Genomic DNA, 22,811 nt, shown 5'->3' on the forward strand with positions numbered 1-22,811 from the left:
CAAATAGAAGCATGTTCAGATTGCTGTCGGGAATCCCGTCAAATGCGGCACTTCAGCATGCTGCTCCACACCCTTTGGATTCTACAAAGTAAATATATATGATTTTTTTCAAAATCTCAAATAGTTAGCACTCAAGCCACTAGTTACTAATCTCAGTAAAAATAATATATATAAGCATTCCTATAATAATTGCAGAAAACTGTACTTCATAAGTGATCCAAGTCATCTTATAAAAACAGCCAGGAATAACCTATTAAGCAGTCGAGCTAGTTCCCTGAGCAGCAAATATTTATGGAATACAGAGGACATGGTTTGGTCAGACATCGAACAAATATATGAGGAAGAGTGCAGCACGGGGGCAGAATCACTGGTAGAATTACCAAAACTAACAATTCGACACATATATCCAAATTCATACGATAAAATGAAAGTAAATTTAGCTGCACAGGTACTATCAAATTCTGTTAGTGCAGCACTGAGGAAAAGAGGGAAAAGTGTAAGCGCTCAATATTGTAGTTTGTGGAACAAGTTTTTTGATATTGCCAATTCAAACCTACATCAAACAAACCCACTCAAAGCACCCTTCACACAAATCAACGACGAAAGGCTTAAATGGTTGGAGCAAGACTTTAATTCTTATTTTAAAGACTGGCAGTACAAGGTTTCTTTGCGCAAGAAGCAAAATGGTGAAACATTTAGCCTGCAAGAACAAAAAAAGATGCTAATTTCCACCACTACCCTTGAAGGGCTTTATATAACCAGCAGGTCACTAGTTGACATTAGCAGATTGTTACTAAAAAATGGAGCTGAATTTGTAATATTAAAACGTCTGTCCCAAGATGTATTGGAAGCCTATTTCGGACAAATTCGCGAACAAGGGGGAGGGTGCAGAAATCCCAATATGCAGCAGTTTGCCCAAAGGTCGAATGCTGTGAAGACAGCAAGAGGCATTAAACGGACATTTGCAGGAAACATTACCTGTCCGCTTTAAACTGTTCAGCAGCAGTTATACCTTTCTTTTGTTAAGTTAAAGCACGTGTAAGGTTTATGTATATATATATATAATTTTGATTAATCTGTTATTGTTTTTTTGTTATTACACAAAACTTTTGAAACTTGTTCACTTGGTGCCAATTATATAATAACAACACAGACCTAAGCTATCGATCACCTGTATCTGCTGGGGCACAGAAATTCATCTTTTATTCATGCATCCTCGCAAACACCACGACGCGGATAACAAGCTGAGAGGTCCTTCGCACACACGCGACAGTAGCAGAAAGAGGATTTAAAGCGGTTCATTCTACCAACCACGTGCAAATGTTCATAGAAATGTTTTATAACTTGATTACTAGTTACTTCATAGAAAGCTTATTACTTTTTTATAAATGTTTTATTAATGTTTTATTTACCAAAATATACTAAAATATATGGACAAATTGTAATGGTTAAATTGCCCCTTTTGTAACTGCAACGAAGCGTGACGCGGCAGACTCTCCTGATTGTTTACTCCTCTTCAGGAGAAAGAAAGAAACAAAGACGAAGAAAAGAGTGTCCAAGCGTGTATATATAAGCGTTGGTATTATCACGACTTCATAAAACGCCCGTTAAAGCTGATTTTTAAATATTGAAAAAAAATGTAAAAAGAAACAGTAGGCCTATATACTTTGAACAGGTAAAAAAATGCGAAATAGTAAGGTGCTATTTTTAATGCTCGCTAAACTGTAGTAAAGCCAATGAATTTTTTTAGTTTGCGTGTGCGAACGATTAAACTAGTTTCATAGCTTCATAAAACAACCTTGAATTTTTCGTACAGTTTGATTTTGTCTAAAAAAATAGTATTAGTTTTGTAAAAAAACACTGAGATATAAGCATGAAGAAAATAGGCAGGGGTCAATATGACTTTAATTTGAGATAAAAACAACAACAAAATATCGGTTTAACGTTATATAGATGAAGTTTACATGGCAAAGAAACTAGCACAGCCTGGTAAATTCAGTAGGTTAACTACAAGTTGCAGAATACTGCTAATGTAAATATATTTCAATTTAGAGTCCCATCTTCCCCCACATTGTAGTTTTGTATGTTTTCATTGTCAAACTTTGACAGGTTTGTTTTTAATTTAGTAATTTATACCTCAGGAGTTATTCAACTATAAGATACTGATATAATAAAAATATAATATTTTGAAAATATATTCGAAATTTGGTCATTTGTACTTGATATAATTTATGAGAAGTGGCTTGTGCCAAAAACAGGGTATAAATACCCAATTTGTAGTAAAAATAAAAACTTTATCAATGGTTATAATCAGTTTTCTGGTAATACATGTTCTTATACATTTGTAGGATACAATATTTATCCATTGAACCCTACCCGTTGTCGTTCAAACAATACCAATTGTTATGCAATAATATAATGTACTATAATATAATGTAAAACTATAGCAGTAGGACAAGAAAAATAATGTTTAGACCTAATTTTCAAAGCGTATAGTAATATTTCGTTTTATTTACATATATTCCTATTTATAACTACACTTATTAATCAAAAATTAACAATGATTTTAAACTGACCCATCTTATCCTGTGTGTTTTCGAATTTGTAAAATTTCACCTGTTGTGCTGATCGCTAAATAACTCCTCGTGTGGTTTATAAAAATGATCGTACTAATTCGTGGTATTACCCAAAAACCGCCATCGATTTTGATTTTGGAAATATTTAGCAATATGTGCATAAGTGTTCTATCTTCCCCCACTGTACTATGTAATGTATAGGCAACCACGTCGTCCGGCGCCGTGGCATTGTGGTTAGCGCGCCTGCCTGTAACCTAGAGCCAGAGGTAATGCACTGCTACCATTGTGGGCGTATGTGTCCTTAGGCAAGACACATAACGGTAATTGCTCTAACCCAATGTTCACTAATAGGTTGTCCAAATTATCAGCCATACATAAAAATCCCCCACAAAGTAACATACATGGTAACTCGTAAGCTGGCACGAGGTGTTAAACCCGTGTGATAACGACTGTCGTGTTCCGGCCACGCGAGAATAAAGTAAGTTACATTCATTCATTCATTCATTCATAAGTGTACCATCTGCCCCTACTGAAATATATCTTGTTTTATGTCAGTTTATTGTTTTTGAATTGTCCCTAAAGTAGGAATTATGGAATTAAAAGCAAACCTTTCAAAGTTTGGCAATAAAAACCTACAAAACTACAAATGGGAGAGGGGGTATGTAATAGTATGCAGCAACATAAGTGTAGTTAACCTACTATATAATTTCTTTTCCATGTAAACTTTATATTCGTTAAAACGATATATTTTGTTGATTTTATATCTAATTTAAGCCATATATTGACTCTTGCCCATTTTTCTCATGTCTGTGTCTCAGTCACAAAACTAATTTTATGAGACAAAATCGAACTATACGACATATTTCAGTGTATTTTGAGTTACTATACTGGGTTAATAATTCAAACTCGCCATCTACAAAACTTATCATGTTTTCTAAGTCATTAAAAAAAACGTTCAACACCGAGTTTTATTACTTAACAACAGTAATCGTCTTTGCCGCGTATTTTATTGGACCGTGAGAACACTGTCAAATAGTTCTGTAACACTTTTTTGTCGATCATTAAATATAGGTATACCTGTAAAAGATGATTTAAAAATGCACTTCTCTATTACACAATATCCCGTTTCTCCCCGCCCCATACTAAACAGAACTGTATAATTCCGCGACTTTAAAAGAGCCTTGTTGTTTGTTTAAAATGTTAATGAGAAATATAGGGTTTAAGTGTTTGCAATATATCCCATTTTACCACACAGTTTATACTATATATATGCACCATCAATATATTATATCCTCATTAAGGAAATCATGACGTATTACCGGTGACTCCTCATTGCCTTTGTGAACCGTTGGGCAATCGGTAATGGAGAGCACCTGCAATGAAATATTCGTGTTAGTCTTTATAAATAGAGAATGTATGATTTTTAACAGTAGTAATAGCATTTATAATTTCCACCTTAGAGTATTGCGCTTCGTACAAATCATTTACAAACTGATATAAACTCACGTTTGTTGGCAAATCCATAGAAATGTAGCTGTTTCTACCTCCTGCAGTAAACATTACATGTTTAATAATATTTGATCAATCCTAACTAATACTATACAATACCAGGCACTTACCGGTTTTATCAGCCTTGAAGCTTACGCTCGCCTGGTGTCCAATATGATATAACAAACAAAAATTGATGTTAGAAACTCTCTTTCAGTATATTTTTTTCCAAATCAATTTAAACCCAAAATTTGGGTCAACTCTGGCCTTAGGTTTTATTGCGTGCCTCGCCGGACCACATTACTTATACAATATATACCAGAGTGAGGTATGATGGGACCCTTATAAGCAAGTATTGCCAAACATTTCTAAACTCAAAATATATGAAGGTTTTGGGGTGATACCACGAATTAGTACTATCATACCTTTATTAGTTGACCACAATTTAAAGAAATACATTAAAACACACGAGGAGGTATTTAGCGTTTTACACATCAGGTGTAATCAACTTTAATTATACTACTTACCATCGACTCTAGCTGAGAGCTTGCTTTACGAACGTTTATCGTAATATAGGGAACGCTTTCTGTAATATAATTATTACACACAAATATAGAAAATATAAAGATTTATTGTATACCTTCCTGTAGAGCGGTAGAATCGCGTTCTATTGTGCTTTGTCGTAGTCTTTTGAAGGTTTTTGCTGCGATATAATTAGTTATGTGTGCAGGCCCTACTTATATTTTAGAGAAAGGGGGCAGACTAAGGTTCACGAAGATTTCATTAAAATGCAATGAGACTTGGTTAATACTATGATATTCGTTTTCAAAAAACGTACAAACATTTATTGACCCAAGGGATAAATTTCATTAAAATACACTATGGGAAATTAAAAGCAGCAAATTGTATGGACAGAAACCTGTCTAAATTTGAACCCCAAAATACATGTAGTACCCGGGGGAACGAGATATTTTTATCACAAAACATCTCGATTGTGACGGTCTATGAAAAAAGTTCTGGTTTTATAATTCTTTGAACATTTTTATTTGCTACCAAATAGGACGAGAAAATAGAATGAAAATGTGTCCCATCTTCCCCCACTTCACTATATATTTCTTCACATTTGTTAATGTTGCGTATTTACGCATCGGTCTAACTGCTGTTACAAATCAAGCATACGAACCACTCAAATTTCACTCACATGTCGGTAAGTATCCGCTTTTATTTAGCTCCCATAATATAGCAAAAAGCAGAAGCAAAAATGACCCGGCTAGGGAAGTACAAATGAGGACAAACTTGACAAGGTACAAAGCACGGCCCATGATAATGTTTGTATAACTGTAACTGGTCTCGTTAGTAATAAATACTATCCTGAACAAGAGCATCTACCTGCTGCAACTATCGTGTTGTTAACTAAACGTAGACAAGGATATCCGCGTTATAGACTGGTTGATTTATTTTACAGTTGGGAAGCGTGCATTGCAACGATATATGTCATTAAAAAAGAATTGGTCTGTTTCATTAACAGAATAACAAAGCAAAAATACAACGATATTCACGTTAAGGTGGGTACCTACAAAGTAAGAGCTTTGCAAATAATGATTAGATTTCATTTGTTTTTAAAGTTGGCGAGTTAAAAGTGCGATTACAACCAAACAAACCGATACTACAGGTATTAAAAACCATAGTTAACACAAAATACAACAATCAAATTGTACCAGAACGAGCTATTTAGTGAGTGGAAACAAAATTTTATCAAGTTGATTCCGTGTATGACCCTATTTTGATTTTGAAGCCTATAATGATTTTATTTATTTTTTACTTTTTAGGTAACTTGGAGTTGATTATTTTACTGATTTACTGTCACTTGTTTCCACAGCAGTTTGCCGAACTATTGTAGCGGTTCCAGGGAATAGACGAGACGCCATTGAAGTAACTTTGCGATCGTGTTTTGATACTACGTGACGTCTAAACGTATTACGTGTGCGGAACCTACGTGGGCAGTCGGTACATCTGTAAGGCATTTGACCAGTGTGGCGGTTCAAATGCTCCTGTAACGTAGTACACAAAATGTTTGAAACAAATTTTTTATTTATTATAATTCGATTAATGTATAGTAGTAAGATGTTTATTTTAGCGTTTTGCAATAGATGTAAAGTCAACAGTAAAAAAACAGATAATTTATGATCATACAAAACACAAATGAAGTGATTTGTTAATTTTGACTATTTTTATTAATGTATGCCTGTCTACAATTGCCTTCCACCAATATAGAATTTCAGATATTCAGTTTACTGAACATATTTTTTTAGAAACTAAATTATCCACACTGAACTTAAAATACACCACATGCTGGCTCTTCATGTTCATTCTAAATGTACAATTCAAACACTAGAAATTTCAGTGCCACACTAAGATTATGTAACATCTAGATTCTAAGTTTATTCTGAATGTACTTTTTTAAACGCTAGCAATTGTCGCAGATGTAAGATTAAACTCTTCATGTTTATTTTCACCTCTAACTCTCTGGATTTGCAATCTGAGCTATATGACCCACAAATGGAAATAGGCTGCATAATGACTTGGAGCGTATGGCCTTGGTAGATAGATTGTCTGGGGAATTTTAAGAGTTTAATAAACCATTGGGATCGATTAGGCTTTTACAATCAAAATCCATTGTAGTTTTCTAAATTTACTGAAGAGTATTATATTATAAACACTGTATGTAAAATCTTCTCTGGGTTAGTAATTACATAATTTTAGAATCAATACATGAAGAATTCAAGTCTGTTATCTGTCTTTAACTGTGATCCTTAAAACTTACATAAGTTATAAAGGTCATACTGATAAAAGGCAACGTAACAGTAATGCTTTGCCCTGCTGTTGTGTGTATAGAAACAAGCAGAGCCAAAATATATTGAATTCACTACAATTTAATGAGGTTCCCTGCGTATGATCAGTATAAATGTAAGGTAACCTGTATTTTATCAATGTCACTTTAGGTTGGTAAAAATATTAAATAAATATTGTGCCTATAATAGACAAAGACAGTGATACTTAACAGTTCAAGACACCTTACCTTGTAATGTGTGGGATGACGAAACTTTCTATCACAATACTCACACTCAAACCGTGCTTTATTCTCGTGTATCATGGAATGGTATGTAAGACTGTGGGATCTTGTAAAGGTTTTTCCACAAACTTGACATTTGTATGGCTTAATGCCTATAAACAGAAAAGTTAAACAAAAACTATCAAAGTAGTTTAAAAATATGCAAAATAAGATAAAGGTTCACTGCAAAATAATTTGGTAAATTCTTAAACTCAACTTGTATTTGTTTATTTCAGCCAATGGAACCGGCCTCACCTGCGTGACCTCTGTAATGACCATATAAAGAATTAGGAGCTGAGAATTTTTTGCCGCATAATTCGCAAGAATAGAAATCTTGTACAATGAAAGATGATTGCCCGTTGTTTAAAACTCTTTCAGTACAAACCATAATTTCTTTGGGTCGTGTGTGCCGTAACTCACTCAGAAGTTGCAATGCTTTTGCCTGATTTTTAAATGTCTTTAATTAATATTTATATCTTTAAATTTTAGTGATCTCATTTTTAAACTTAGTTAAAATCATAATAAAAGTAATGTCAAAATATTCCATTTTAATTACCCCATTTTTAGTGCATCCATAGTCCCATACCTTATAAAAAAATTACATAAACATGTTTTAAAAATATAAAGAGATTTTTCCACATTCTTAAATATATTTCTGGATCAAAAAAGATATTTCATATTAAAAAAATTTTAAATACAAATTTACAATAAAAATATTATAAAACCTTCATAGCAGGACTTGTAGCTGGTGGAATCTTTTTACTACTGGGACCTAGTAGTTCATATTCCTTAGATTGAACAACTTCAATATTTGATTTAACTTTGAACGTTAATCGTTTCTGACGTCTCCTGTTGTAATAAGGTTGTTAAAGTTGTGGGTGTGGTATTGATGGTGCTTGCTTTTGAAACAGAGCGGTGACATAATAGGTTTTAGCACACAAATTTTAAGTCTAACATAGATTTATGGCTAATGTTATGTGACTCGTGGCCTAGTTAATACACGGCCCAGGAATACACCCTACTTTAACATGTTAAAACGGTCATTATAGATCTACCTCGGCAATGTTTTATGACTTAACAAACTCATCTGTCGTATCAACATGGCTGTTTTTTTAGTTTTAATGTCGCTTTAACAAAGTTTTATCTCGATCTAAATGTACACTAGCAGTTGGAAAAAGCTATACTCGCTCACTGTTTAGTAAAAGACTTCTAAATCAGTAATTTATACATACAAAAGTTACTACAACTGCTGTAAACACTATTTCTAGCAAGTAGCCAACTACGTAAGATACAATCTTGGTAATTTCTAAATTGGATTAAGTTTTTACTCAAACCAAACAACTGCAAACACCAAGAACACAACAGACCTGCAACTGCTCTGATTGTTAACTCAAAATTCTATTAATGAAACCTTGATGAAACAATGGATTATAATGGGCATTGTTCACATCAATATGCCTCTTATTTTCTGTGCAGTTTAGGTGTATTTCTACTTTCTAGGCCATGTATTGAGTAGGCCATGTGTGGTATACGAACAAGCTAAAGCATATTGCATTCGATTTCGCCACATCAATCAATGTTTGACCACTATAAGTGTAACTGCATCTGCATGTTAGCAAAATCACCACAGACTTTGTTAAAAAATCAAAACGGTGAAGCAATATCACATGTATTATTTCATTAATCATATAAGCTATATATTAAATCTTATAAATCACATATTATTTTTGTTTTGTGAAATGGGAACTGCAGTTTATCAAAAATTCTTTTCAGATTAATACAAGAGTTTTAATTTAATGAATTGTTAAAATTAGCCGATGTAATAAAAATCTTACCATTCACTTGAGTCTACATCTTGTGTTTCAACTTCCAAAATATTATCGCTGACTACCCACGTTGTTGGCTGAAAATTAAAATATTAAAATAAATAGTTGCTGCTGGGTCTTTCATGGATAAAAAAAACGATAATTTAGCATGCATGTGCTTGGTGTTGTGGTGACAAAAAAAACTTGTTAAATTGTCAATGGAACGCTGGAATAAAATAAACGTTTTTATAAATGGAGAGCCAGAATAGCTACTATTACTTTGTTACTGGCTACAATAGGCACGGTAGCCAGTAACAAAACATTAAAATAAATTCACACCTATGACGTTACATGCTCATAGCAGCCAATGATTTTTAACAAACTTACAAATTCTGTATAATCGTGGTCGTTCTGTATACCAATCATTGATTTTCCAAAGTTTGGCTTAACGATTTCAGACTTCATTTTTAAACTTTGTTTCCTTGGCAACCGTTTTGAATCAACGATTGGTGGAAGTTTCTCAACTTCTTTCGCTTCTTTCTCTTTATTATCTTTTTCCAACACCTCCTCTTCACTCTCCTCCTCAGAGCTATCACTGATTGTTACATAACAAGCTTAATTGTGATGTTACAGGTGTTTTACAAGTTTCAACTGACTTGTGGTGATTGCAATTTACTTATAAAGACACCAACAGTGAAGTAAAACCGGTCTAAAACATGAGATATCACACCTGTTTTACAATTTGGAGTGCATGTCACTTTAGGCACCCCTTATGTTACATATGACATTATGTATTCCTGCCCAGTGCCCATTAAATGAGTTGGAGCAACTGGCTTTAGCCACTAAGCTCCAGAGAAAGCAAGTTGTATGCTGCTACCATTATGGAATATGTGTCATTAGGCAAAAGATTTATTAGCAATTGCGCCAACCCAGTGGTTTGGTGCCTAGATTTTCAGCTAGACAAAAAGTTTAAAACCTTCTGATATCTCCTTCTGATTGTGTATCATCTGATGTTTCATTATCACTGTTGTATAAACCTGTGTCTGTATTGGGAGCATTAGTGGGATCCAGACTCTCTGATGAAATTGAAAAACTTTTCGCTGGAGATACTTTTTCTGGAGACCCCTGGGGGCTAATATAAATATAATTAAAACATTTATTGATGTAAAACAATTTAAGCATTATCTCATTGAGTCAGGATTGTAAAAATACCCTTTTTGAGTAATAATGTCACCGTCCGGATCGTCGAAAAACGTCCGGATTTTTTTTAATGGAGATAAATCATATTTATAATAAAATCAGCTTTCTTACATCTGGCCAACAATATACTCTCTGGTTTCCTAGTTCAGTAATTATTGACGACATAAACGTGCGCTCTATTTTAACCGCATCGGTTACCCTGGGAGAACACCACGAATAGCTAAAATGACAGAACGGTTCGTGCAAACATTAAAAAAATGTATTTTTGTAACATCCACTATACTAATTTTGACACAAATCATGTCACATGGAACCTTTATGTGGTGAATTTAAAATAATATTACATTTATTAAAACGACGTATCTAAAACGGTAGAAACAGATAAAATGTTTTACGCACGTTCTTCGTGGATTATAAATGGAAGGATGATTACGTCCTAATATCTTTGAATCTTTAATAAACTTTTAAAATTTTAGAAAACAATTGTGGTTTATGTGCTTCTATATTTCGTATAATTGTTTTATTCCCCATATAATTTTAAGGCAGCAACCAAGAATAGTTTAAAATTTAAATGCAGGTAAACTGCGTTTATGTGAATTTTAATTGGTGCAAATATAGAGTGAGGAGTGACGCTATCAGTAAATTAGAGCCAATGCAAATTGTAATATATTATTACAAAGTATCTTCTCGGCCGAGCTTGGACAGAGGCTAAAAAACATCGTTCTTAGGCACCGCGCGAAAATCAGAGTTTCGTGAATCCTAGTTGCAAGATATTAATTTTACCCTTCAAATATTTTATTTAAAATTTATGTACACTTGTTATGTTATGTAACACTATTTCTAAATCAAAAAGTTTAAACATATTATATATATCATAAGATTGATAAAACACAGGCTACTCGCTAATCACGCTGATATTGCATTTCGTCATTATTCACGTGAATAAATTCACAACAATTGCTTCGCTTGTTAAGTGTGAAAAGTATACCACATGTGTTTTCCTTTATTTCCTATCCCGGCGCAGAGCGTAGAAGTGTGACGCTCATACACGATGTCAATCTCGTGGTTCGTTGGGCAATGGGCACATCCCTCCTGATTGTTACGTAATGAAACGTCATAATTAAAAGTTATGTTGGAATAGGACATGTGACATACCAATTAAGCGCAATTTGTCCAAATTGCAGCATGGCAATGTTTGTTACTAGAGCGATTTCGTTAGCTAATTATTACGAACACGAGGCAAACATAAAACAACAGATCGCAGCTTTAACAACCGTTTGGATCGCACAGGCGCCCGCACTAGACTGTGGTGATGGTCAGTAATACGCTTTATAACAAGATTTGGTAGCTTAGGTGACAGCTGCACGTAAAACATAATACGTCTGGATTTTTAAATAAAATTAACCGATCACTATCGGGATTTACAACTTTTACAATCCTGCATTTGAGTTAATAGTGTTTTTTGTAGTAAGTGCCGAACCTAAACATAATCATTTTTTTATACCAAAACTCCGAAAACAGACCAATATTTAGCTTACCATTCATTAGATTTGTCAGCCAAAGATATGCAGTTAACAATTTTAATATTTGATAAACCAGTTGGTATCTGTTGTGGACGTGTTCTTCTGAGTATTGTTGGTATGTACCTGGTTTTACAGAAATTTCAGTCATTGACATAGGTAACATGTAGTCATGTACATTAATCAGTAAAGCTTACAACCAACGGGATAAAAAAGCAAGTTAAATTATAAATATACAAAGTGTTCATAGTCATACAAGTTTTAAACAACCATCAATGGGCCAATTTTTAATTCCTAACTGTTTTTCATGTACGATATTTAATCAAAAAATGTGACAGTAAGCTAGAAAATGCAACTACAAATAAATATGTATTAATTAAAAAAAATGTATGAAAACAAAATCTTACTTTTGTGGTTTGCATTGTTGTGTTTTTGCTTCTGCTTGTGGGAGAAGTTTTTTCATCCATGCCATTTCTGACAACAAGTTTTCACTTCGGCTTTCATTTTCATCTAAATTTAATTATATGTAATGTTTACAGGTTATCCAAGACAATTTGATATGTGGAATCAAAGTTTGCTAAACAGCTTTGCTATTGTAGTTACCTAAGATAAAACAGAAGATAGACTGCCAGGACAAAATGTATTCCATAATAATGCACTGTGTAGGTAAAGTGCACAATGGCACTCAAAAATTCACAATAGGACATAAGTGGACCAAGGGCCTTGGTCTCCCTTAGTTAAGTTTATAAAGATTTAAATGATAGATTAAGGCTGACCTTTCACTATACTCAAAAATCAAATATCACCCTCACCTGAAGAATCACTTCCAGGTGATGTTGATCCTTCATCCTCATCATTGGAAAACAACTCCTCTTTTATCTCTATGTTTTTAACTACTTTTGGCGAAATAGCCCGTTTTTTGGAAACTGGCATTTTTATCTTTTTTGCGGATACACGTGGTTTGCGTTTGCGAATCCAATGTTTCTGTACAGTTCGCTTTTCGACAAACGGAAAACTTTCAGTTGGTTCTTTCTTAACTTGGGATAACTTTGGCAATTTTATTGTTTCCATAACAACTTTTGGTTGGTTTTTGAAATGTTTGATTAAATTTGTTTCCATTTTTTTCTTTTTTAAGTTATTTTTGTATTCAACGGCTTTGCGACGATTTAAGCGCGTGTTTATTCTTGAACTAGTTTGCTTATCAACAATATCAGAAGCTCTACGAAGTGAGATGGCAGATAAAAGATCATCTTTTGCATGGGTCTTCGGTGAAAGAGGTAAAAAATCTGAACTTTCTAGGTCAGGCGGATTTATACGAATATCATGTGGAATAGAAATATCTTTCTCACCTGAAACACTTTGTGTAAATTGACTATTGCAACATTATCATAACACCTAGTGCTTTGTAATTGCAGAAAAATCCATTTATGCTACTTTTATACTTATCATAAACATTACCATTAAGTTTTGAATCATTTTCCTTTCTCACATCTGCAATGAAGAACTTTCTTCTGTTGTAATATGTAGAACCTACAACACAAGTAGCATTATACATTGAAAAAATAACATTAGTGGTAACATTACATTCAACAGATTTCTTCTTAAGTAATTCCATGTGTAGTTTTAAATGCTTGAGCATTGTTTCTTCCCCTTTATCTGCATGTGGTGTGGAAAGTACATAGCGGCAGTAACCCCCAACAAGATAACAGCTAAAAAAGTTTAAAACTATTAAAAATCCTGTCATAGTGGTTTTAGAAACATATGTAAAATAGTTTGTTAATAATAATTTATTGTCTTCATACATGTTACCATTTATATTTAAATTTTAAAATCTGTTCGCTTTGATAACCAATGTGTTTTAATTGGCGAGGTAACAGCTGACAAGTTTAAACAGAAATAAACTTCTATTGTAGTGGTTTTGAGTAAAATACATTAAAGTGTAAAATACATTAATTTTTCAAATTTGTTTATTTATGTAACTTTAAACACCATTTGTGCCTTCATATAAAAATGCCTTCATAGAACCAAGCCAACCATTTTACTATAATATTGAACGAAAAGTTTAAATACCTGTAAAGAAACTGATTTGACTTTACTTCTTTTCTAACAAACAATTTGAAAAGAGATTGAAGATCCATTTCCAACACTTGCTTTATACCATACCAAAAGTTGTTGGATATAACTGGTTTATGCTCAGGCTGAGTAACTGCATTCTTTGATAATATCTAGACAAACAAGTAGAATAGCTTAACAGTGAACTTCATCATATAGTTTTATTCACATTTTATTCACATTTTATTCATGGAACTTTAAAGTATAGTAGGGTGGGGAAAGATGGGACTTGGCGTAGGATGTTCCTGTTTTAAAAAAATCTCCTTTTACCGGTACCCATTCAATAAAAAATATTATAGTATTATTCGACAGTGTTCTTAAGGTCTAACAAAATGCGCGGCAAAGATGATTACTGTTGTTAAGTATTAAAATTCGTTGTTAAAAGATGCAACATTTTTTCAAAGGCTGAAAAAAGGTAATATTAAGATAGTCATTTTGAATGCTCACTGAATCAGTTTAAACTCCCAAAAATTTGTAGTCTGCTGTGTGAAAAAAACCTATGAAAAAAAAAGGCACGCCTAGAAATAAAAGGGAAAAATAGGCATGTGTCAATATGGCTTAAAGGGGCATACCAATGAAAAATAAAAATTTGTATATGGCAAGAGATGCCTTAATGTGAACTAAAGGTATCAACAAAGTTCCCAACATAATACAGATTCTAAAAAATCCCGCATGAAAACAAACCCGCTGGAGTAAAAAAAAATCGGCGGTTTAGACAAAGCATGGGATTTCCCATAAGAAAAAAAAGACACTGAACTTTGACCGTTTCTAGTTTTTAAACTACTTTTAACTAAAGAAAAATCAAATTTTATTTTGGATTTAGTCAGCATATTATCTACCTATGTTCAACTGAAAATAAAACATAATAAAATATATGTTTTACAATATTTTTCTAATATTCCTAAAGAAGAAGCATTTAGTATACCAGAAATAAAATTTGAATTTTCTTCAGTATTTGAGGATCTGGGAGCGATCAAAATTGAGTGAGATTATTTCTTACGGGAAATCCCATGCATTGCGCCACTGCCAATTTTTTTTACTCCAACAGTTGAATAGGCGATTTTGAAACTTAGTTTTTTTAAAAGTTGTTTCGTATTTTAAAACTTTGACGGTACCTTTAGATCACATTTGAGCATATCTATCAAAACACAAATTTTGATTTTTGTTGGTATGCCCCTTTAAATTAGGGATGGAAAAAACAAAAAATTATATATTTAAAGTTTATACAACAGAGAAACTAGCACAGCAGGTTAAGTTTGGTAGGTTAACTACAAGTTTCAGAATAGAAGTATTTCATTTTGTTGTCATGTCCGCCCCCACACAGGGGCGCAACAAGGGGGGCTGTTTTGCTGTCATGACAGCAGCCCGCTTTTCCACAGACATGCACAGCCCTGGACACTCAGGTCGGCAATCTGCAATTGCCAAGAGTTTTGCCGACGCATTTGGACAGACCGTCGGCAATAAGATGTAGAAACAGGCAAAGAAAAAAAATTTTTTTTTAAACAAAATATTTTAGCGTTTTTGTTTCCTCAACCAAGCAGCATGTTTATTACGAATTAGTAGGGATTCACATGTGGATTCAATGCATTATAATAGCGATTGTTTGAACCAGCAATTGATAACGAGATAATAACAATTAACACGCTGATTATTTGCATCATCTCCTTGAATATTTAGCCTGTAGTTCTTGTTTAGACAAAAAGCGCCGCTAATCAAATCATTTAGAACACGTGCTTTGCAGTGAAAGAGAAGACGTAATGCAGCAGCAGCACTTTGCATTATTTTAATATAAATAAGTTTTAGAATTTATGTTTTTTTTATTAAAAATCAGTCTAATCAGATACGAAACATTGGGCGCTCATTATTTGATAACGGCTGTAATTCAAGTCAAGCAAATTCGCTGACGTTGCGATTCGCAACATCACGCCCGGCCCCGCATCTTTTAAATCGTCGGCATATTGTCGACATTAAAAACCGTCTGCAACTGGTTACTGACCTACTTTTAAATGAGTGTCCAGGGCTGCATGCACGCAGCCAGAAAGTGCGAAAAACCAACACAATTTTTCGTTCAATTGTTACTTTACTTGTCCTATTGCAACGTAACTATTAATTATGACAATTCATAATGTAACAATCTGGAGGAATGTGTCCACTGCCTAACCAACCAGGAGATCGAACACATTGTGTATAAGCGTCACAACATCGTGTATAAGCGCCATATTTTTATGCTCTGCGTCGTTCGATGTAAAGAAAGACGTATGCGGTAGCATACATTTCACATCTAACAAGTGAAGCAATCGTTGTGAATTTGTTCACGCTAAAAATTTTCCATTTCACGAATGCACATAAGTAAAAATAGGCTTGCAAAAATACTTTTGTACGCGCAGCTGTGTAAAATGTGCCCATTTTCCGATGCCGCCGCAACGGCCGGATTTTTTAAAACTGCCGGCAGAAGACGGCCGGCGTGTGAATCCGGAATTTATTTACTTTGCCAGCTGGATAACATTTCTTTCATGTTAACGTATACGTAAGTTACCTATTCGTGCAGTTCTGACGTAACAAACAGCTTTATGTTAGCACAAATCCGGTATTTATGTGGAGACAATAGCAATTGTGACGTAACATTACCAGCTGTCTGTCGTAATACACTTTCTGTATTTGATTGGGCAACAATAGGAATTGTGACTAATGCAATACGTAACAATACAAACCAATATTTCAACTCGCGTATGTTTGGAGAGTGTAGATCAGTGTATTACAGAATATAAGATACCGACAATCTTAAAGCACTATTAAATTTCTGGTAATTCTTAAAAAGCAATTTATCGGAGGTAGAACATGCAAGTTTTTTTTAAATGTAGTTGGTAATCGCCGATTAGTTTATTTCAAGTTTAAACCAAAGAAAGCAATCCTAGTAGTCTCTAGTCTACTAAGTGGAGTATTGGTTAATTAAACTAGCGTATGTTAATAATATCAATGTTGACCGAGCAAAGTTTGTTGCGCGCATTATAAATAACGCTATATTGCCATTTTTATTAAAATAGCTTATAAGCAAAACTTTATTTTTATTGCTAAATGTTTAGCCCTGTAACAGTTACATGTGTGTTACACGTGGAAATCGTCGCGGTAATCAGACTTTTCGGGAAAAGACGAAACATGATTGACGCGTTCAAATTAAATTCTTACGCTAAGGTAAGAACCGTAGGAAAATCGTTGGCTTATATCTAAAAGCCTCATTCGTGGTAAAAGCGACACACGAAGGCGCGGTTACAGTTAGGGCAGCAACATATTGCGTCAGAACGCATGCTCCGGGAAAAACTGCCGGAAAAAAAAGCTGCTCGCGTACCACCTGGGAAACCTGCATACCATGGTTTGGGAACTTTGCGTACCATGATTTGGGAACCCCTGATTTAAACTAATCATGAGAAACAAAAATTATACAAAAACTACAGATCGTATGGGAGAGAATAAAACACGACATTATCCACGATGAACATGCGTAGAACTTGTGCACCAATGTTTTATCAGTTTATACTAATTTAGATACGTATTTTAATAATGTAGTGTTAGTTTTAATTTACTGCGTAAAATGGAATATATAATTGTGTGCACACCTAATAAAGAGAGTGGTTTATCGCATCAGAGATAAATGTTGATTAAACATAAACATGACAGTCCCCTTTTGAAGGCGCTGGCTGCGCCACTGCCCCACATTGTAGTTTTGAAGAATTTTATTTTCAAACTTTGAAAGGTTTGCTTTTAATTCAATAATTTATACTTCAGGGGTAATTTAAACATAATATACTGATATAATAAAAAGATAATGGATAAAAAATATATATATTTAAAATTCAGTCATTTGCATGAGAAGTGTCTTGTGCAAAAAAATAGTGTAGCAAAATATGCATACCAATTTTCTATACAATATTATAATAATATACTATAGCAGTAGATAAGGATGCACATAGCAGAATAATTAGGTATTCCTATTCAGCTGTGTAAAAAGTGCCCATTTTCGATGCCATCGGCATCGGCCAGATTTTTCAAGAACTGCCAGCAAAAAACGGCCGGCGTGGAAATCCGGAATTTATTTACTTTGGTAATCGCCGATTAGTTTTACAGTTTCATTAAAACCAAAGAATGCAATCCTAGTAGAGTATTTCTTGCCTACCTAGCTTCTGTTAATAATTCCAATGTTGACCGGACACAGTTTGTTGCACGTATTATAAATACCACTATGGCGTATATATTTAAAAAATTATAAGCAAAACTTTATTTTTAGCACCTAACTTATAGCCCTGTGACAGTTACGTGTGTGTTACACGTGGAAAACGTTGCGGCAATCAGACTTTGATCGGGAAAAGATGAAACATGATTGACGCGTTTTAATCAAATCCTTCTGCTATGATAAGGACCGCAGGAAAATCGTTGGCTTATATCCAAAAGCCTCGTACATGGTGAAAACGGCACACGAAGGCGGGGTTAGTTACTGCCGCAACATTTGATGTCAGAACACACGCGCCAGGGAAAACTGCCGGGAAAATACAACTGCGGACCAGATTTTTGTTTTTTACATGCCTGTTCCTATTCTAGGATATCCTAGAATACTTTATTGCGAATCTTTTTTATTTATAAGGAAAAATAAGTTTACCAACATAAATCAGTGAATTGGCCTTTCAATAGTAGCCTTGTTAGATCATGAGCTATAAAAGGATGAAAAATTGTAGCATTGGGTAATTTTTGTTTTGTAATAATCGGTTGCCAAATTTTCCACATTTGGCGTTTTCGCACTATACGTTATGCATTAACATCAGAGATCCAATCTTTTCTGCAGGAATACAGAGTAGGGATGTGCTGAGGTCGTAAAAGCTCGGGTTCGCCGAGCGCCGAGCTTCAACGAAAAGCTCGGCACGAGCCCGAGCCCGAGCACCTATGACGTCATCAAGGAGAAAGGCGTACGAGAATACGTTCCTATTCAGTCGAAAAGCGTCGCTAATCAAAATAATACAGAACACGTGGTTTGCGGTTAAAGAGACGTCTCGTTACGTAATTCCCAGTGTTGCAAAATGTAAAATTCATACAAAAAAAAATATGCAACAGTTTTTTATCAGATCAGAATTGTAGAAATACCCCTTTATCACTGATAATGTCACCGTCCGGATCGTCGAAAAACGCTCGTATTTTTGTAATAGAAAGATATTCTATTAATAATAAAATCAACTTTCTTACGTCCGGCGCATCGGTTACGCTGCGAAAACACAGCGACAAGCTAAAATGACGGAACGGTTTGTCACGAAGTAAATATCGTCCGGGCCAAGCTTGGACAGAGGCCAAAAAACGTTGTTCGTTGGCACCGCGCAAGAACCAAAGTTTCGTAAATCCCAGTTGCAAGATATTAGTTTTTTCCATAAAATATTTAATTAGAAATTTATGTACACTTGTTATGTTATGTAACAGTAACACTATTGCAAAATCCGAAAGTTTAAACAATTTATATAAATCGTATAATTTATAAAACACTGGCTGCACGCTGACGTGGCATTACGTCATTTTCCACGAGAGCATATTCACAACGATTGCTTCGCTTAAAAGTGTTGAATGTATGCTATCGCATGGGTCTTCCTTTATTTCCTAAGCGAGCGCAGAGCGTAAATATGTGACCTTTCGATCGCGTGGTGGGTCAGGCAATGGGCACATTCCTCTCGATTGGTACATTATGAAATGTCATAATTAATAATTATGTTACAGTAAGACATGTGAAGTAACAATTGAACAAAAAAAGGTTCAAAATGCAACACGGCAATGTTTGTTATTCGATCGATTTCGTTACCTGATAATTACGAACACCCGTGATTATAACGAACACGCAACAAACATAAAACATCAAATCGCAGCTTTAACAACCTTTCTATCGCACAGGCGCCCGCACTATAGTCAGAAATATGCAAGATTTCGTAGCTTGAGTGACAGACGCGCGTAAAATATATTACGCCCGGAATTTCAATAAAATTAACCGATCACCGTCCGGATTTACTTCTACAATCAGATATGGAAACATTAGGGATTAGGCTATCGTGTAATTCGACACCTGCTGTAATTGCATAAGATCAAATTCGCCGACGTTGCGATTCGTTACTTGCGAGAGAGCAAATTTACAACGAACGAAAAATGATTAAAGAGAAAGCTACGCTGACTAGTCTCGTTATCTTTTAGTAGCTTCACTTTTTTCATTTTTTATATTTTTCGCTCTCGCGTGCAACATTATAGCAATAGCATAAGGCTCGGCGCTCGGCCCAGATTTCAGCCGAGCGCCGAGCGTCAAAAAAGGAGACGCTCGGGCACGAGCTTTTGAGTTCGGGCTCGGCTCGGCACATCCCTAATACAGAGCTTCAATCCCTGCAGAACGATGGTGTGAAAACGCCTAATTTGTAACTATGTATGGAACGTAAACGCTAACCCAAAACGTATAGCAACCTTTAGGAGAACGATAAGAAACGTTTTTTCTCAAAAATACAAGAATTGATTTTTCAAAATTAATTCTGTGCTTTATTATATTTTTTTGAATTGTCAATCAGTAAACGTATAATAGTACTAATTTGTGACATCACCCAAAAATGGTCATATATTTTGATTTTGAAAATATTGGGCAATATATGCTTTGTGTCCAATCTTCTCCCACTATATATGTATATTGTTTGTACCTCTTGTTTCGCATTAAACATTACAGTTTCTTTTAATAGTGACCTATGAAACCATTGTTGAGAGTTAAGCCTATGCGAAGAAGTAGGTACACAATTTTTTACTTGAAGATTTATACATCTAATACTAAAATCAAAGTTGGAGCAATATAGCAATACTTCAGTAAGTTGATAAAAACCTTTGGAGCTTGATAATCTTCATCGTTATAATCACTTGTTTCATCTGAAACTTCATTCTGTAGATTAATATATCACATAAGTAAAATGTATTGCTCTGCATGAAACATCAGTGTTTTCTATATTTTTATTTATACTATGCTACAATTACAAACATAGCAGTACACAAATGTTATAAACACCATTAGATCGTCAAAGTTATCATCTTCATCTGTTTCCTCTTCTGAAACTTTGCTCTGTAGAATAATGAATTTTCATACATGAAGCAACACTGTCTTCTATATAAAGTTTATTTACACACTGTTAACATTTTTCTTCACATATAAGGTAAACAATACACACATCTCTCTATTAAACAGCATTGCATTTTATCATTGTATTTTTTATTGTTCAAGTACTGCACAACTGAAAACCATTTATATTTAGCTTTTCATGAAATGATAAACTTCCATTAAGATTTATATGTTTATAAACCGTTTCCTAACCATTGTAACAAAGAAAGCTATACTAACATCGAAGGTTTTTTCTTGCTTCTTATATTCTGCAAGCCTCTGTGTTATTTTAGGTGTTCTCCTACTATATTTTGGCTTCTTTGCAACAACAGACATTTTAAAGTTTTTAAGCAAATGAACTGTGAACAAATATGACATTGTTGTAAAAAGGTTAAATAGGAAATAGGACTTTGATCAGCAAACACAGGTATCCAATTTGGTCACTTCATGAAGCTATAAAACTCATGCACAAATAAACAGAGAAGACATGACAAGTACAGATGGAACTACTAATATATTGTGCAGTTGCTCCAATTGAAGACCTTTTTACCTGCTTCACATATGCGTGGTCGTTAAATGACAGTCATTATACCATGGGTGTTTTGTTTCATATACCTCATACCAGCTTTCGAGTGACCACACTGTAACTGTGTGGTTGATTGTTTTTTTTGTTAAGTTTTTCGTTCTTATGGCTGACAGTTTAAACAATCTATTATTGCCCACTGGGTTGGAGCAATTGCTGTTAAGTGTCTTGCCCAGAGATACACATGCCCACAATGGTAGAAGCGATGAGCTTTGAACCCATAACCTCTGCATTAGAGACATGAATGCACGCTGACCAAAACGACGATGGGCTGTGTTGTGTTTATTTACGCGTGTTGTTATGAACACATAAGGCTTATTATGAACATATCATACTGGAGTTGTAGAATTAACGGCTTGTAATTTAAGTTGTAACAACTTGTAATTTGTTAGAAAAGTAACTTTTAAAAGCCAAGACATTAAGTTGCCCGCGTATTTGCGTCGAATATTTTGCTTTAAAATGTCGGACGGGCGCGCATGCAGCCAACGGTGGGCCATGACGCACAGACAACCAAGAAAGAACTAAATCGTTAAAATAGTAAAACATAATATATTGATGTATTGCTTAGCCTTAATTTCAACCATTTTTACTTTACTAATTTTAACAGTATTCAGTATTATCTATTTAATAAACCTTGTGTTTAAAATCCTTTACAATCGGAAGACGGCATTTAACCACGTGACTAGAACACGACAAAGAAAATCTTAGTTTGTCTGTTATGCTTTTACGCCTAAAACACGCGTTTAAACTAAATTAAACCTAAATATAACTACTTCTCGGCCTTTATTTTTTTAACTCTTCAGTGTAACCCGTTTTAAATTTAATTTAAACTAGATAACTGCTTTTAACAAAAACAACGAGACTTTTGCAGACCGCGTTTTTTGAAGCGGCAGAAATGGCTAGCCTCTGTTTCATCAACCTTTCAACTATGACGTCATAATTCTTTCTGAATTCAAATATTACCACGTTTTATTCAATTCGGCGCCCCAAATATGTTATATCAATGTACAATTTAAGTTCAATTAATTTGGTTTCGTTGACAAATAGCAATAAAGCCGACGTATTTTTCAAACATACGTTGCCTATGTGCTAAAAGCTGAACTTCCTTAGTTTAGATAAAATACCTTTGCTTTTTAAAAAGCGATGTCTTTCACTAGAAAAAAACATTTCTTCATATTCTAATTAACTATGATTTCATTATACCCAAATATTCTACATCGATGCTACTTAACAGTTTATATAAATGTATCTTAATACGCCTTGGCTAA

At 34.2% G+C, this 22,811-nt stretch overlaps 2 protein-coding genes across 3 annotated transcripts; both read right to left on the reverse strand.

Annotated features, from left to right (window-relative positions):
* Positions 1-3,812: 3,812 nt before the first annotated feature.
* LOC149729549 (uncharacterized) lies at positions 3,813-5,449 on the reverse strand. The gene is made up of 6 exons (XM_089886757.1): positions 5,266-5,449; positions 4,705-4,767; positions 4,592-4,650; positions 4,196-4,226; positions 4,083-4,123; positions 3,813-3,949 (listed from the first exon to the last, which is right to left on the reverse strand). Exons 1-6 carry the CDS (start codon positions 5,447-5,449, stop codon positions 3,854-3,856), a joined length of 474 nt encoding a protein of 157 aa, XP_089742883.1. The 3' UTR covers positions 3,813-3,853.
* Positions 5,450-5,496: 47 nt separating this feature from the next.
* Positions 5,497-22,393, reverse strand: LOC149729550 (uncharacterized). 2 transcript variants are annotated; one of them, XM_089886712.1, is made up of 16 exons: positions 21,201-21,359; positions 20,871-20,924; positions 20,691-20,747; positions 13,772-13,926; positions 13,286-13,410; positions 13,160-13,231; positions 12,514-13,050; positions 12,109-12,211; positions 11,720-11,827; positions 9,958-10,113; positions 9,369-9,576; positions 9,012-9,079; positions 7,902-8,025; positions 7,432-7,618; positions 7,144-7,289; positions 5,497-6,115 (listed from the first exon to the last, which is right to left on the reverse strand). In XM_089886712.1, exons 1-16 carry the CDS (start codon positions 21,336-21,338, stop codon positions 5,909-5,911), a joined length of 2,445 nt encoding a protein of 814 aa, XP_089742838.1. In that variant the 5' UTR covers positions 21,339-21,359; the 3' UTR covers positions 5,497-5,908. The 2 variants fall into 2 exon arrangements, with proteins under 2 accessions (XP_089742838.1, XP_089742839.1); XM_089886713.1 differs by lacking the exon at positions 20,871-20,924 and having other exon boundaries at positions 21,201-22,393.
* Between the last annotated feature and the right edge of the window lie 418 nt (positions 22,394-22,811).

This window comes from Ciona robusta, chromosome 10 (genome assembly GCF_009617815.1).
Source record: "Ciona robusta chromosome 10, ASM961781v2".
Taxonomy (NCBI): Eukaryota; Metazoa; Chordata; class Ascidiacea; order Phlebobranchia; family Cionidae; genus Ciona; species Ciona robusta.